The sequence below is a fragment of the Aristolochia californica genome, unplaced genomic scaffold (assembly GCF_029961685.1).
Source record: "Aristolochia californica isolate CCGP_79_NKW_82.1479 unplaced genomic scaffold, dmAriCali1.0.hap1 SCAF_10, whole genome shotgun sequence".
NCBI lineage: Eukaryota > Viridiplantae > Streptophyta > Magnoliopsida > Piperales > Aristolochiaceae > Aristolochia > Aristolochia californica.
Genome location: NW_027181771.1, coordinates 270,326 through 286,137, shown reverse-complemented (window position 1 = coordinate 286,137; position 15,812 = coordinate 270,326). Strand labels below are relative to the sequence as shown.

Sequence of the window (15,812 nt, the reverse complement as noted above, 5' to 3'; positions counted from 1 at the left end):
AGAAATAACAAGAACATTCACTACATGCAGTAGAGATAATGAAAAATTATTAGTATACTATATATAAGTTAATAATAAAATAAAGTGTTTATGGATTGGATCGATTGGTTCAGGTTTTGTTTATGATATATTCATATCCATAGTCTATTTATTTGCTGGATCAAAAATTACTGATCAGATACGAATGGATTGTGAATTAACCCTGTTTGCAGGCCAAGTAGAAACCAAAAAAAAATGTTAACCTCGTGAAAGAAAGAAAAAAACCAAGGAAAAACCCAGGAAGCTTTGAGTGCTGCAACTCCTTTCTGTCAGCATCCATTTGCCGGCCCTCGAAAAGTGACAAATCAGCCGTGGACCAACGTGACCTGAAATGGGGCACCGCTAAAACACACCCTCCATCTTCCATTAACGAAGAAGAAGAAAAAAATTGTTCTCATTTCACAGCTCGCTTGTTCATTTTCTTCTCTCATCTTCCCTTCTTCGTTTTTATCTCCTCTTATTCTGTATTAGTTATGGCAACTCCTCTTTCATTCACTCCCTTGACCGTCTCTGCTTCAGCCTCTATGATAAATAGACTCACAGTGCCGTTCCAGTTGAATTCGATGTCGTTCCTCAGTAACCCACTTAGCTTTCCTTCTGGTTCTTCTTATATGTCATCGCGGGTGGCTTCGAGGTAAGCTTGCTTGTGTGTCGGATGGATGCTGACGCTGTTGTTGGTTGCATATTTGGGTGAATTTTCATCTGAATTGGGTGTTTGAGTTTATAATTTTAGTAATTGATGATGCGGGAATGGGTTCTCGTTATTTATTTCCTGGACAGCTTGTTTTCGTTTATGAGAGTAAATTCGTTATCATAAATGTTTATTCTGTGGAAGTGTTTGTGTGGAGGACTAACGGATAATGATTTATTTTTGCGTGTTTATGACCTTGGAAGTGTTAGAGGTTTTTCGAAAAAGTTGGAAGCTGCATGTGGTAGAAACACGATGAACGGATCAACCTACTTCAATTTGTTTTCAAGTTTGGCAGTCCTGGTTCTCTTACTAGGGCATCTTTTAATTATCATTTTTTAGAAGTTTTTAATCTCTATTTAATTTGTTTATCCTCAGTTTATTAGGCGTTTCAGTTTCCCATAATTTAAGCACCCTCCTCATAAAGCATACAGCGTAGTTGGTTTGATAGCTATGCTTATGGAGTGTTCTTCCTTTTTTCTGATTTCATGAACATTAGAAGTATGTGGTGGTCCTTGCTTATGCCATTAGTTTGAAGAAACTTGATTTAGTTTTGGTTGTGCTTTCTGATTATAGTGATTCTTTTTTTTTTTTTTTATCAATTTATAGTGACTCTTTTTATAATGGGTGCAGTTGTAGAAATTGAATAGCTGAATGCATTACTTGTCTTTCTAAACTAAAGGAATTATTCAGATGCTTTACTGAAACATTGTCTTTTTGCTACAAGTTTTCGTAGTTCCTGTGGCTGTGGTCTTGGCCTAGATGGCAACTCAAGAAGGGGACTGAATTGAATAAAAAATAAAAAATTAATCCCTCCAAAGCAACTTTTTGTACAATGATTAAAAACGACTAGTTTTGCTAGGAAACTTATAAATAGAGACACAAACTCTTCTCTAAGCATTGAATGAGCCAAAGCAATACCAAAGCCATCTACAAATTTTTTTGTGCCAAAACATCTAATTTTCCCTTTGCATGAGAAAAAGCCCAAATCTGCCTAAATTTCCAAGTTCTTTGCATACTTTTCCCTTCAAAACAGCTTTTGTACACCTGTAGAAAACAACTAGTTTTACAAAAAAAAATTATAAACAGGGGCCCAAATTTGTTTCTAAACATTGAACGTGCCTTTATTGCAATACCAAAGCCATCTACAATTTTTTTGTGCCAAAACTTTCGATTTTACCCTTTGTATGAGAACAAAGCCCACATCTGCTTAAATTTTCAAGTTATTTGTATACTTTTGACATTCCTAGCTAAGTCATGTTCCACATACTTTATCACACGTGCTCAAAGGATTGAAAGTTTGGATCCCACTAGGAGTTGGTTATCTTGTCCAAAAGAAAAATGTAAGTTTCATTTTTCCTTTTGTATATTCACTTTCTTTCAAAGAGGTTTTTAGAACCTTGAATCTAGAAGGGAAGTGCCCATTAAAGCCAAAATGTAGTTGTAAATAAATCTCTTGGGGAGAGATTGGGATAAGTGTAATTGGGTATTACACTTGACTTAAAGAAAGCCGATGAATCTCTTTGTAATTTTGCTAGTAGAGCAAATTAGTGAGTTTTTTCCAACCACAGGTTCTTGGGGGGTGATTATTACTAGTGGAATATTGAGGACAAAAGATCTTTGCATCCTTGTGGTTGTGTGCATGTGTTTTTAATTTTGTCCATTAATCAATTTGATTACATTTCAAACACTTAAATTTTTAATTTTATACTCAATTCATTCCCATTCTTGAGATGCCACCTGGGCCAACATCTGGTAGTTGCAAAATTTCTGGGTGGTGAAGTCCTGAAATTTGTTGACTGCATACTGAATGGAGTTGGTTCATAAAATACCTGCTCAAATATTGATGCTTTTTCTCATTCTTCTTATGTCTTATTTTTTTATTTTGTTGTTTTGACTGTTGATGAAGGATATGATACTAGAATAGACTTCATGATGACATCCACTGATATCAAGTTTCTATTGTGTAAATTGCTTGCTGTTTATTTACATGAGCACTACAGAATTCAGATTTGTGATGCTTGGGGCATAATGCAAGTGGAAATTGTGAATATTAGAACTGGTGGAATTTGAGTAATCTAGAATGACTCCATTCATTTTGTGTTTATTTAATGTTCAAAGTGGGATTTGAGTAATCTAGCATGACTCCATTCATTTTGTGTTTATTTAGTGTTCAAAGTTAAGGCGGAGCTCTGTTTCTTCTTAGTGTTGATTATTGCTTTTCTGTTTGAAATTTCTTACTGTGTTGGCTAAAGAAAGTTGAATAGAATTCAAGCTACAACTTTACAAGATAAGGAAGAGAAGGTGGTTGTGGAGGAAAATTTCCAGAGCAAGAGTTTGTCTGATAGTGATGTAAAAGGGAGTCATGGGAAACTTTTGGAAAGTGCATCTGGATCCTCGTCAGATTGGGCTGTTAAGATTGAACAGTCTATCAATATTTTTCTTACGGTATACTTTGTTTATCTTGATAATTTTCAGTCCATTCTTCTACTTTTGTATCTGTTTCTTATACTATATGCCCAAGATCAACTCAGGTACATCTTTTGGAGAATAGAACTGTATCTAACTGCAAAACAACCTGCACTTATTTGCAGGATTCAGTGATAATGATACTTGATGCTTTGTACCATGACCGACATTATGCAAGGTTTTATGTTTTGGAAACCATTGCCAGGGTCCCTTACTTTGGTATGTATTACAGTGCTTGTATGTTCTGGATATAAATTAACTGCAATTTTTTTAACAGCTATTGAGGCATTTTGTCTGTTAAAGGTCTCTCTGGCCGTCTGTAATTTGGTTTTATCTGCTGAACTTTGTTGCAAAAGAATTTAAAATGTTGCTTTAAGCTAGATTGCATTACTAGTGCTGACTTACCTATCTTAATTGTTTCTGTAGCCTTTATGTCAATTTTGCACATGTATGAGAGTTTTGGTTGGTGGAGAAGAGCTGATTATTTGAAAGTTCATTTTGCGGAAAGCTGGAATGAGTTGCACCATCTGCTTATTATGGAGGTCATATTTCACAACAAATCTTTCTCCACCGTCTCTGTTGGACTTCTTGCAGTTTTTCTCCTAATTTTAAAATTTAGAACTTTTGATGTGCGGACTATGTTTGTATTTCTTACAGGAACTCGGTGGTAACTCGATGTGGTTTGATCGTTTTCTTGCACAACACATTGCGATCTTCTATTACTTCATGACAGCTTTGATGTATTCTATAAGCCCAAGAATGGCATGTTAGTAGGATCGTGTTATTTAGTCTTGCTCTTGTTTGTCTTTATGGTGTAAAATTCTCAGTGTGCTATTGCTAGGAACAAATTCTCATTGTTTACACCTTGGAAGGGATTCTCTCACCATTGATGTTGTACACAAGCATACACCTCAAATTTATACTATTTTCTGAATTGTGCAGACCATTTTTCCGAATGCGTAGAGAGGCATGCCTTTGAAACTTACGATAAATTTATTATTCTTCAGGGAGGTGAGCCTTTATAAGTGAACGGATTACATGGCTTTGGAACATTGCGAAAGCTCTTTTATATATCTAAATATAACTATTAGTGTTTGTATATATTTATATATATCATATTTATCTTTATTACTGAATTTAATTATGTTCTCAACCTCTATTAGAGCTTCCTTGTAACATATACAATTTTTTACCAAATGTTTTTTCTTGCTGATGCAGAAGAGCTGAAAAAACTGCCTGCTCCAGAGATTGCTGTGAAATACTATACAGGAGGTGATTTATACCTATTTGGTGAGTTTAATGGACCTACATTCCTTACTGTTGCAGCAGATTATGGTTTGAACCTCACAATTTACTTGTAGTTACATCGCTGATTTTCCTTCCAGATGAATTTCAAACTGCTAGAGTTCCAAATACAAGAAGGCCAAAAATAGGTGAGAATCAAATTGATATCTACTTGATGAGATCAACTGGATGAATGGGTTGCATGTTAAGAGTTGATCACTGAAAATTTTTTATTTCCTTATTTGTAACCATTGTTAATGTTTATTTACCATGTCCCAGAGAACTTGTATGACGTGTTTGTGAACATCCGAGATGATGAAGCGGAACACTGTAAGACAATGAAGGCATGTCAAGACCATGGGACCCTTCGATCTCCTCATTCATTATTAAACGATGAAGAAGATGAAGCAGGATGTGACTTGACTCAAGCTAATTGTGAAGGCTTTGTTGACTGTCTTAAAAAATCCCTGACCCCTCAAAAGGAATGAATATAAAAATATACATAAAATCATAATTGTAACATATTAGCATATGTATAAACTTTGGCAAGTAAAATTCAAAATAAAAGGTCTTTAGATTGCTGTAATGTAATTATTCTTTCAGTTTCCTCCCTACTCTCTATTATCATGTGATATCTAATGTGAAGCTCGTACTTGATCCCCTTTCCCATCAGTCAATCACCAAATTTTGTATGTGTTTCATTGTTTTATCAATGAATTTTCTTTTCACATTTGATTGATAAGTTTGAAAATTACTTCTTTATAAGCTGCCATCATCCTGTCTTGTATTGTTTGAAAAAATGTAGTCAAAAGGTTGGGTGATGTTAACTTTTTCCCCCATTGCAGCTTTTTAGCTTTTGCCATCTGCTATCCCAAAACAGCACTGTTCCAGGAATTGAGAATTTAGGTTTTTTTTTGCTTCCATTGTAGCTGGATTTTACTGAGTTTTTAGACATTGACCAAGTCTAGGTGCAGGAGCTATATACTTCATGACAATAACTTGCAGGAAACAAAGAGAGTTACTTGCCAGATGCTGCCACCCACATTTTCTTTGCTAGCCAGCTGCCAGATGCAACAGAAGGAACTACTCTTTTTGTCCTTAGTAGCTTCCAAAAGCGTCAACCCAGCTTGCCTGTTACATAATACAGCCAGACCAAATGCTTCTCTAATTCAAAGTCTCCAAAGTCTCGTCTCTTATAAGAAAAGCAGTTATTCCTTTAACATTTTTCTTGTGATTTGCTGATGCTCTGCTCTCTTTAATTCTCTCAACCGGATACGCTATAAACAGACGAGGTGACTCGGCCAAGAAGCAAAGCAATAGGAGATGGAGAAGCTGATCAAGTTCAGTAGGAAGCTAAAGAAGATGGTCTCCTCTGCTTTGAAGGTGAAGAGAAAAGAGAAAGAAGTGGAAGTTTCTCCACCTCTGGCACACCCAGTTTCGTGTGATGAGCTTTTCCTATCATCCGGTTGGGGGAATTATAAGGAGGATCCAGTCACGGTGGCTCATATCCAAGCTCAGAACCATTTTTCTCAGAGACCTAACATCTACTTGTGAAAGGCAAAGGTGTTTTTTATTTGGAGGGTTCTGGGTGGTTGTTGTGTTCTCTCTGCTGTTCTGCTGCAGATATAATACTTACAGAATACATATGAGTATGCAAATATGATCAACTTAGAAATTCCCCGGAACTGTTTTGATTTTCTGAGCAATTCTAATTGGTAAAAAAATTTAAAAAATGGGTCAAAGCTTAGATCGTAATTCGTCTTTATTAGAGTAGATCATCTTTAGATGGTCGTTGTTGGCTTCTTATTATGCAAGATGAATAAAACTTTTAATCGCTAGCAAATCAAGGAATCGAAATCAAATGCTTTGTGGAAATTGAATCAGACGATCCAACTTTCATAGATGCCCAATTTCCTGATGTAAATTTTAGATTATTTTGTGTATTTTTTTTTTTTTGTCTCTGTGTACTCAAAATCTGATATGGGTCTAACTTTAGAGCACAACACGGTGCATCGCCAAAAATTTCTACCATTCAGAATTGTTGCAACTCTCTCTCACTCGGAAATCCTTTACTTGCTCTTATGCGAAATAACGTAAATCGTGGCTCTTTATAATTACTCTAATGCATGAGAAGAGATTACAATCAATTTAAATATCAATTCTTAACAGTTTCGCCTCTAATTACTGTCCATGAGAAATCACCGAGTAATGATATGACAGGACTTCAGAATAGTTTGAAGAAGCTAATCAGAGGTTCATAAACAACTTCCTTGGCATTCACAGCCATGACGAAATCAGCATGAGCATAGTCATCTCTGTACTGAACTGTTAACTTATCTGCATCATGGGATTTGAGGCTGTCCAGTAGCAAATTGACATCATTGACGTCTGAGAGCGCGTCCTTGCCGCCGTAGCTCAAGAAGAGAGGGAGACTATTTGGGATGCTTGACATGTCGTACACAGGAGGCTTTGGCTGACCATAGTGTTTGATGTTGTCCTCGTCGTTGCCATAGTCATACATTGCTATGATGCCTTCTCTGATCACTTGATATTGAAACAGAACAGGATGAGCATGGTCAATTCTGCTTGTTGAACTGACATGGAGTAACAGATGGTTTGTAGCTTAAAAGAGCTTACTCTGAGACAAGTGAATCATGTTCCTTGTTGCAGTCGGCTGAGGCTCGTGATCCAGAAAGCGATTGGTTGTGGAGGAGTTGAGGCAGCAGTTCTCACCTTAAGAAGTCCAGTTTCAGGTGTAGGCAGTGTCAGTACTGATTCAAGAACTAGCGATTGGAATTTAAGTTTTGCTGAACATGTGTTCATCTAACAGAAGCTACCTGTGAAAGATGTCATCAAGTCATAGCAATCGATATCTGGGTTGTTGCAGAGTTTTTTCAGGAGTGCAGACACTGCAGCCCTGTATATCACGAAGTAAGAATTCACTGTTAGATGTTTATCAGCCTAGAAGATGAGTAGAAGTGGAAATCAAAGAGAGGATGTGGGGGTGCTTTACCCTCTAGGATTGAACTCATGGAGACCCAACCAATAGTATGCCTGCCGTTAAAGAGGAACTTGATTAGTAACTGGAGAAATTATTTTTAAACACAAGTGATGTTTAAAGTGATTTACTTCTGCAGCAAAGCTCTCTGCTGCTGTATGTACAATTGGGGAAGTTATTTGACTCATGTAGGCAATTGGGCTCAGCAAGGCAGCTGCATTTAACTTGTCTAACAGCTTCAACTGGGAGAAAGATGCTAATGCTATCAAAGTTCCCTGTGAAAGCAAGCTCAAATGGCAGAGCTGTCAGTGGATATACTTTCTGAGAGCAGAGAAGGGATGATATAAGAGTTAAAGAGAACTCACCAAAGAATGCCCAACATAGTTCAGTTTCTGACCTGTCTTATCAGAAACATACTGAAATGTTGCAGGAAGATCAAATTCCACCAGTTCATCCCATGTCCAATCCCAAAAAGCCTGTGAATTTCCCACCAGAGGAAAACGTTAGAAGAAATAAAAACCAGAAGCATGAAGGCTCATCCTCTGTTGTAAAAAGAATTGAGTAAACAAAAACCGAATCATCGGGGCTCAGTGAAGTATGGCCGAGGCTCCATTTTGTCCCACGAGTATTAGCTATCCACACATCGTATCCATTGTCTGCCAAGACATATGCTAACGATTCATCCGGCGAGTTCAGAAGCCATGTAATACCATCCTGCCATTCCCATATAAGAAAAGACCCTCACAATTCTCTAAACACAAAACAAAAATGACATTGGCATGACCTTATGAAGCATAATTCATAAATCCTTTACCATAAGGAGGCCATGTTGTAACAACACAGGCTGTTTCGTTCCCCCAGTCCCAGTTCTACCTTGTGGTATCCTCTGCAGACTAAGAATGTAACCATCTTCAGTTGTCACCTGCAGCAACAATTGGATTACATTAGTACAGAGAAGAAACTAATGAAAGCACTTCCATGATCAAGGTGATTGAGTTTGCATAATACTTTATGTTCTTCACATTCATAGCCATTTGGCTCCACCATCAACGCACAAATACCTTCCGAATCTACCGGAGCTGCTGCAGTTTCAGAAATAATAACTTTCCTAGCACCAAAAGCTCCTCCAGCAATCAAACTAAAACAGATAAAAGTTATATGCACCAATCTGAAGTTGTTAGCCATATGGAAAAACTATTAACTGTCACTCTTATCCCCCTGTTTCTGAAAGTTATCTTCACACTGCCACCTTTTCACATTTATAGTGAAAACAGGGGAAGTAGATTCAGAATTGAGCACAAAGAGAGGACTCTTGACTGGTGTGATGAAATTTGTCAAAGCTTCCAAAACTAATGCATCATTCTTATCACCTGCCAATTAAAACCAGAGTTTAGATTTCAAAGTCAAATGTCAAAAGGGAGGATGTTGTTTTAAGAATTTGTTTGATGTTGATGTGTTCGTTCTGGTTACAGCAATTGGACTTGTGATTTGTCTGTTAGAAATTAATAAGGCAGAGACAAAGGAAGGGTAAAAAAAAATCAGAAATGAGAAGCCAATTCTGTAATTGCATTGGAACGTTCTTCAGACTTGTCTTGGAGTGGGGGAGAGTGAAGGAAACTGCCAAAGATATGAGGACACAGTGGAGGTTTTGTAGTCCAATGTCAGTCTAAACCAAATATTTTAGTCTACATGATTCATACAAACATTGAAACAACAATATTGATTCATGCTCATGTTCTTGGTTTAAAATTAAGTTCAAGCTCTACTCGTTTGAAAAGGGAGAGCAAACAAAAACTGAATTTTCTGGTAATAAATCTTATCTGCTGAATGTCCAAGATAGCTCTAGACATCAACACGCCAGATCTAGGCAAAATGAAAACAACACTAAGAGTTCAAAAGAAGATAACTTCTACTCAAATTAAAAAAGAAGAGGAAGAAAAATACAGAGCACATACCTTGTCCAAAACCACAATCTAAGACTAGTACAAAATCTTATATTTATAAAATGAGTCTACAACTCCTGGATGACTCAAGTGAAGAAATCAATCAATGCATGTACTTCTTCCCATGCATTGCATATATCTTGTTTACTTCAGTTTTAGAAGTTTCAGTTATGAAAGGCCAGATAGGTGCTAGTTAAGGTGGGGAAGGGTCCAATAGAAATGTAATCAATTCGTCTTGGAAAACAGACAATTTTGTTTTTAAAAGATGTGGTTCAAAAGGAAAACTAATAGTATGGGGGAGCCCCATTCCAAAAATATGCAGTTAGTTCATTTGGAGAAAAGGGACAAGGATTCTACAAAAGGGTAGTTCAAAAGGAAAACCAAGTATAGGGAAGGCAGAATTCTAAAAAGATGTAGTTTGTTCATCAAAGGAATAGGGACAAAATTCATAAAAGAGGTCATTCAAAAGGAAAGCTTCAATTGGAGGGGGGAGTTTGATCTCCACGCCTACAAAGATGGCAAAAACTTTTGTAGCAAATTTGATAGATGCCATCATTTGGATTAGTTTGCACCTTCTTTTTATGTTGTCAAAATATTTAGGGCATATTAAGGAACCGACATAGTTGTTATAGTATTCTCTAAAAATTGTTCTAATTATAAAGATACGATTTGTTTCATTTGTTGTTATGTTTTTATCATGTTGTTATTAGTCATTTTATGTAGTTTGGAGGTAAGGGGGATGATCTTATCGTTTAAATGGTAACTTTCGGATCTAAAGATAGTTTTCAAGAATAGAAAAGAAGGCATAATTCAACGAACGGTCTTTTCAAACATACGACATTCTCGTCCCTATTTTTGCCCCTCACTCTTAATTATCGTTGATTACTTAATTTTGTAGTATCGGAATTACTTAATTGTATCATGTAATTAAGTAAAGCTTATTTGTGACATTTAACTACTCTGTTCGATGGAATTAATCGAAGAAGTGTTCAAATGTGAAATTTTGTACCAAGGGTAATACATCAATAATACATTTCAAAGTTTAGAAATATAATTACAATACATTGCACGTTAAAAAAAACAAAACCTAATCTTTGTCCTTCCATTTGATCAACGATTATCGGACGACTGAGATAACCGTTTTGCACCAAGTAGCATATTGGATCTGCCCTTATATATATATATAATACATATAGTTTAAGAAACAAAAAAATTAAATTAAATACATGCAACAATGATTTAAAAATTAAATTAATTAGGTCAAATTATGGTCAAAATTTACTCAAGTTTGGTAAAAACCCATCCTCACCCTAATCCCATGCAGTTTTTTAGGGGTAGGGTTTAGGGTGAAGAAGAAGACCCAAACCCATGTTTTTTAAGTGTCAAGACGGATTCCTGCTTAACCCACCCAATGCCAACCCCAATGATACACACACATACACACATTATAGACCCAAGATGCCACATGTATTGTCCAAGATCGTCTTGGATTTTGAGTACCAACGTCTGAAGGGAAAAAAAAATACAGCTTAGAAGGCATTTCAGGCCTGCAACCCTAAGTTTATCCAACACAACATTTCGTCAAAATTGGAAATCTGCTTTCAGTAAGACTCCATTGCAACATTTCTTCCACTTTCCTGTAACAGTAGCAATATAAGCATCATTTCTAGATAATTTTCTCAGTAGTTGTTTCTGCATGAAACTATCGCCCAGTCTTAGAAGAGCTGCACTTTAGTTGTTATCACGGAAAATCGAAAAAATGGTCACATTGTTTATGTATTGTAGAGTATGAAGTATTGACAGGAAATTGTATGATTTCCCTGGGCATTAGGATGCTTGTTGGGTTGGCTGAGACGTAATTGCAGCAGTGTGTGGCTTTCTCAAGGTTTCAGGAGTTTTAAGGTGAGTTCCTGAGACTTTGTATCTAAACAATGGTCTCTTCAGGAATTGCCACCTTTGAGGCTTTATATGGCCCAGCAATTTCAGCTGCTCTCTTCGAAATTTCCTATTTGCATACCATCTGCCTCCTCGCCATCCAAGGCAATAGCTGTGCATGAAAAAAGATGCCAGTTGAGAAAATCCAGTTACTTCGTATCGTAATACAGTCAGAAGTAAATCAGTTCTGCTACTTGGCCTGCCTATTTCTACCCAACAGAAAATCTAGAAAGCTGTGGATGAAACTGAACCCAGAGCAAGGTTTCTTCTGTAATTATATTTCTGTATACTCTAAATTTTCATGGGTTCAAAATTCAAGATTTAATGATCTTTCTTGATCTTCTGTTTAAGTAATACTAGAGAGAGAACAAGAATAACAAAAACCAGAGAAATTTTTTATCAGGAACCACTATGTTGATTGGCAGGACCTTGTAATTGGACAAGAGAACATCCATTTCCAAATTGCCAGAATATTATAATATTTTCATATCCAAAATATTTTAAAAATTCGGAATTAGTGGAAAAAATTTCTGGCCATTTCCAGACACCATTGTAGATCAAATCACTTTTAGGCATTCACACCAGTGGCATTAGGAGGAATAGAACAATTTGAAAATTAGCAAACTGGTCACATTCATTGGGACAAGTAACCTTATAAGACAACAAGAAGCATACCCTATAAGACAAGAAGTCCCAGCAGTCGCAATGCAAGTTGGAATACTGATGTTTCCACCATTGATTATCTTCTTAATCTCTTGATCCTCAGCCAGCTGACGGGTTTTCATCTGCTTGGAAGGAAAAGGAAACAAGTGGAGGAAATCTTTTAAAAAATAAATCAGAAATAGATCCACTATGGTATAAAAGAGTAAAGACAAACAAAGTACACTAGAAAAATGAATTAGGAATTAACACATTAGATTACCACAAACTAATCACAAGATAAAGATATGTACACAGTGGGGCCTGAATACCTCATACATTTAGGATAAAGAGCTTGCAATTTCTATGTCCTTTAAAACTAGCTTGGCCTCAGATCACTGTTTTATTTACAAATTCTAGGGCATTAGCTTCATCTCTTCATGATCCTCTGCCGAAAGAGGACTCTTTTATAGCTCTTCCAGGGTTGGCAGGTCAGTCAGAAGCTTTACTCAAGACCCTATTATGGTTGCTGTTTTACCCTTCTTGTTCACTCTTTACATTTTAACAATTCTGTATAAAACAACACAGACGGATTTTTATTTTATTTTATTTTATTTATTTTTAGAAAGGTGAATTTGAATTCCAAGCTTAAAGAAAACGGAACAAAACTTAGGTAGGGGATCGCTTATGCAATGCGAGATTGGAGGAATGCCTGCAAATAAGTTGGTCGATAGCTTAGCTGATCTTGGTACATTGTTCCAAAAACATGTAAAACCCAAAAGAACATCCAAATTAACAAAAATCTTGACTGCACACCTTCTTATAGTCATAGGGCTGCTTCCTCCTTTTTTTTTTATTGAGAATGACCACTCATGCGCACCAGTCTGATTAAACAAGTAGAAGAGAAAATAACAACTGCAGGAATCTAAAGGGTTTCCATGAGTTGCTCCAAATCCAAAGGGAGCATTAGTCTACCAGAAGAGACCCAAAGCAATAAGGCCTTTGCCCAATTTCTAAAGGTAAGAAGAAAATTTCCAGCAGTCATGCTAATAGTCTTAACCCGTTTTCAGGTATTGCCATAAGCTCTGATAATGGCAATACATATGAAAGAGACAGATTGACTGAGAACAGTCCTAACCAAAGGTAGGTGTACCAATGTCCACAGCTTTATGTCTGTTTTCATCGAAACCCCAAAAGTCTGAAAACATGAATTACTTCCTCAATTTTAGCAAAAGATTCTGTTAGGAATGGATAGGTGTACAATACCATAGTAGCCATTACTATCCACTTACAGTGTGCAACTCATTCTGCTCTGCACAAGATCTAATTCTACTGGACTCCCTAGTTCACCTATTCTATTGAACTCAGTGAATCTAATTACATGAAACTGATATGCAAATAAAACAACTCAAATAAAAAAGGATCTTTCAGTATCCTAAGGTGTACGACCGTGCTACCGATTCTTTTCTTAAAATCAATACAACTGATTTTTTTTCATTTTTTTTTCTGAATATTGATTACACACACAACACCCAGACCCAGGTGAGAATTGAGCGAAAACCTCAAACTAGAAGCCCATCATGAGGCTATTGACCTTGTTTATCTCGACAAAAGGTAATACTATGACTTATAAATAAAGCATACGCATATATTTGCCCCAGTGAGAATGGAAGAGAAGAGGTCTACGCTCCCTTGTGAGTCTGGAAGAGAAAAGGTCTAGACTCAAAGTTAAGACTCCAAAGCACTTATTCAGATTATAGTTCGAAAACTTGCAAGAACTAAAAGACCAAACAATAGAATTAAAAATAAAACAGAAATAAATTCGGTGAAACTCACAGCTTCCTCAATGGATTCGAGCTTCTCCTCAACTTTCGATTGATGAACATATCTCAATGAATAACCTGTACCACTAATATGATGTCAGAAAACGTTCCTTCTTCCTAACTCCTCCAATTTGCTCTAACCAAAATGGCGAAAGTAGACGATCCCACGAAACTCACCAAACCACGCTGCGGAAGCAGAAAGTATAGATGTTGAAACAGTGAATACCACCCTATGCCTCTCAAAAATATCCTTAACAATAAAAAAAATAAGAAAAGAATAATAAGAACGCGATTCACCCCTTGAAAGAGAAATTACGAAAGCAAACAAGCCATCATTTGCTGGAGAGAAAGATAAAGGAGAAAAAGGGGCAAATGAAGGTAAGTACTTTAGTGGAGAGATAAGTGTCTTGAACAGCAGACCATGAATTGGACGCTTTTCTTTTCAGGTTGGGAAGAGCAATAGTGCGAAAAATCGAAGACCCAGAGTTCCCCAGACGCTGCATCTTCTCCAACAACTCGATCAGCCGGTGGTTGGTTTATCTCAACTTCATCTCGCGAAAGAACCTCCTTCCTCCGTCTCCCCTTTGAAGTGAAAACTGTTGGGGAGGAATCAGATGAACGGAGCAACCGGTTTCGGCTCTGTGCAGAGCCGAATCTGACTTGCACGTCGAGCCTCACGTCGGAGACCGAGACCTTGTACTGGGCTGGGTTACTCTGGCCATCTTCAATGTGGACGCCCTCCCGAATTCGGGTGCATGACGCCCGGTGCGTGCTGTGGATGGGCTTAGGGAAAGCATCGTATGGGCCAAATTGTAGGGCCAGGCCCTAGACTCGCCAAGGAACCCTGGTCCGCTGTTCCTTTTGGAACAGCAAATTGCATTCTCTAACAACTCTACTCTATTAGGTGACATTTATCACATGTTGAGATTTTAAGGGCAGAGGTAGGCATGTTGTGCCATGCAGTTCATAAAGCGTAACCCCGCTACAAATCCCAGTCGTCGTTGTCGATGCCTCTTTCTCCCAGTTTTTCCGAAAAATGAGGTTGCTTTTCCCCCAAGTTTTGTCACTGGAGACTCCCATGTTCCTTCTTCTCCTCGTAGAAAACGAGTGCAGACAGAAAGAGAAGAAGAACACGCTGAAGCGAATCAAAACAGCAGAGTCAAAACGCTATCACGGAGCCGTGAGTGTCTTTCTTCTTTTACCTCAAAATTTCACTTCTCTCACTTGTTTCTCGTCTCTTACGCTGATAAAATCGTCGCAATTGCGAACGAGGATTTTCGTTTTTCCGAATTCACTCGGATGTTTCTTCTGATCCTTTCTAATGTTGCATTGAGATGAAATGGAAATTCGGATTCTATTGTTTAATTGTGAGATTGCGCATGATTTCATTGCTTTGTTACATCAAAATCGACGGGGAATATGAGATCTGCTTTCTTCTGCTTCCTCTGTTTTGTGATTATGATGTGTTCATAATGTCTGATCGATTCGCTGTCCAGCGACCATGGGAGAGATATACAAGGGAATTTTGTCGGCCATTTTTGTGTGAAAATAAAATAAAATTGTTCCTACAGTGTGATTTGTCAAGGAATGATTCAAGATTTATCGCATATTTGCATCATCATTTGAGAGTTCAATTGTTGGATTCATCTTCATAGCATTTCCACGATATCCAATCGACATGCTACATATTTCTCTTGTTGATTTATAATTTCTGCTAGAAATCCATTCATAGATTCTCTTCTCTACTTCCATTTATAGATATTTAATTTTTCATTATCCTCTCTCTATAGAACATAAACACCAATCTTCAAATGAATAATGGTTTGTGTACCTTAATATGGTGTACACTGACAAGGAGATTTATGTCACTATGAACATAAATGACAAGGACATAAACCCTACTTTAACCTATTTAACATAACTGAAATGAGTCGCGTAGAAATCTCTTCTATTATTCTCTTCAATCCACTAAATTTACTTTCACATAAATTCCC

The 15,812-nt window shown here is 37.0% G+C and overlaps 2 protein-coding genes across 2 annotated transcripts; one reads left to right on the top strand and one right to left on the bottom strand.

Annotated features, from left to right (window-relative positions):
- Nucleotides 1-415: 415 nt before the first annotated feature.
- Nucleotides 416-5,210, top strand: LOC137940717 (ubiquinol oxidase 4, chloroplastic/chromoplastic). The gene is made up of 9 exons (XM_068785856.1): nucleotides 416-673; nucleotides 2,983-3,175; nucleotides 3,322-3,415; nucleotides 3,623-3,738; nucleotides 3,854-3,962; nucleotides 4,139-4,207; nucleotides 4,415-4,486; nucleotides 4,582-4,629; nucleotides 4,760-5,210. The coding sequence occupies exons 1-9, from the start codon at nucleotides 513-515 to the stop codon at nucleotides 4,966-4,968; spliced, it is 1,071 nt and encodes a 356-aa protein (XP_068641957.1). The 5' UTR covers nucleotides 416-512; the 3' UTR covers nucleotides 4,969-5,210.
- Nucleotides 5,211-6,704: 1,494 nt separating this feature from the next.
- Nucleotides 6,705-14,472, bottom strand: LOC137938856 (triacylglycerol lipase 2-like). Its single transcript, XM_068783932.1, has 12 exons — nucleotides 14,205-14,472; nucleotides 13,996-14,068; nucleotides 13,832-13,896; nucleotides 12,032-12,141; nucleotides 11,339-11,468; nucleotides 8,293-8,400; nucleotides 8,052-8,192; nucleotides 7,844-7,954; nucleotides 7,610-7,720; nucleotides 7,318-7,441; nucleotides 7,118-7,213; nucleotides 6,705-7,024 (listed from the first exon to the last, which is right to left on the bottom strand). The coding sequence occupies exons 1-12, from the start codon at nucleotides 14,319-14,321 to the stop codon at nucleotides 6,705-6,707; spliced, it is 1,506 nt and encodes a 501-aa protein (XP_068640033.1). The 5' UTR covers nucleotides 14,322-14,472.
- Nucleotides 14,473-15,812: the final 1,340 nt, after the last annotated feature.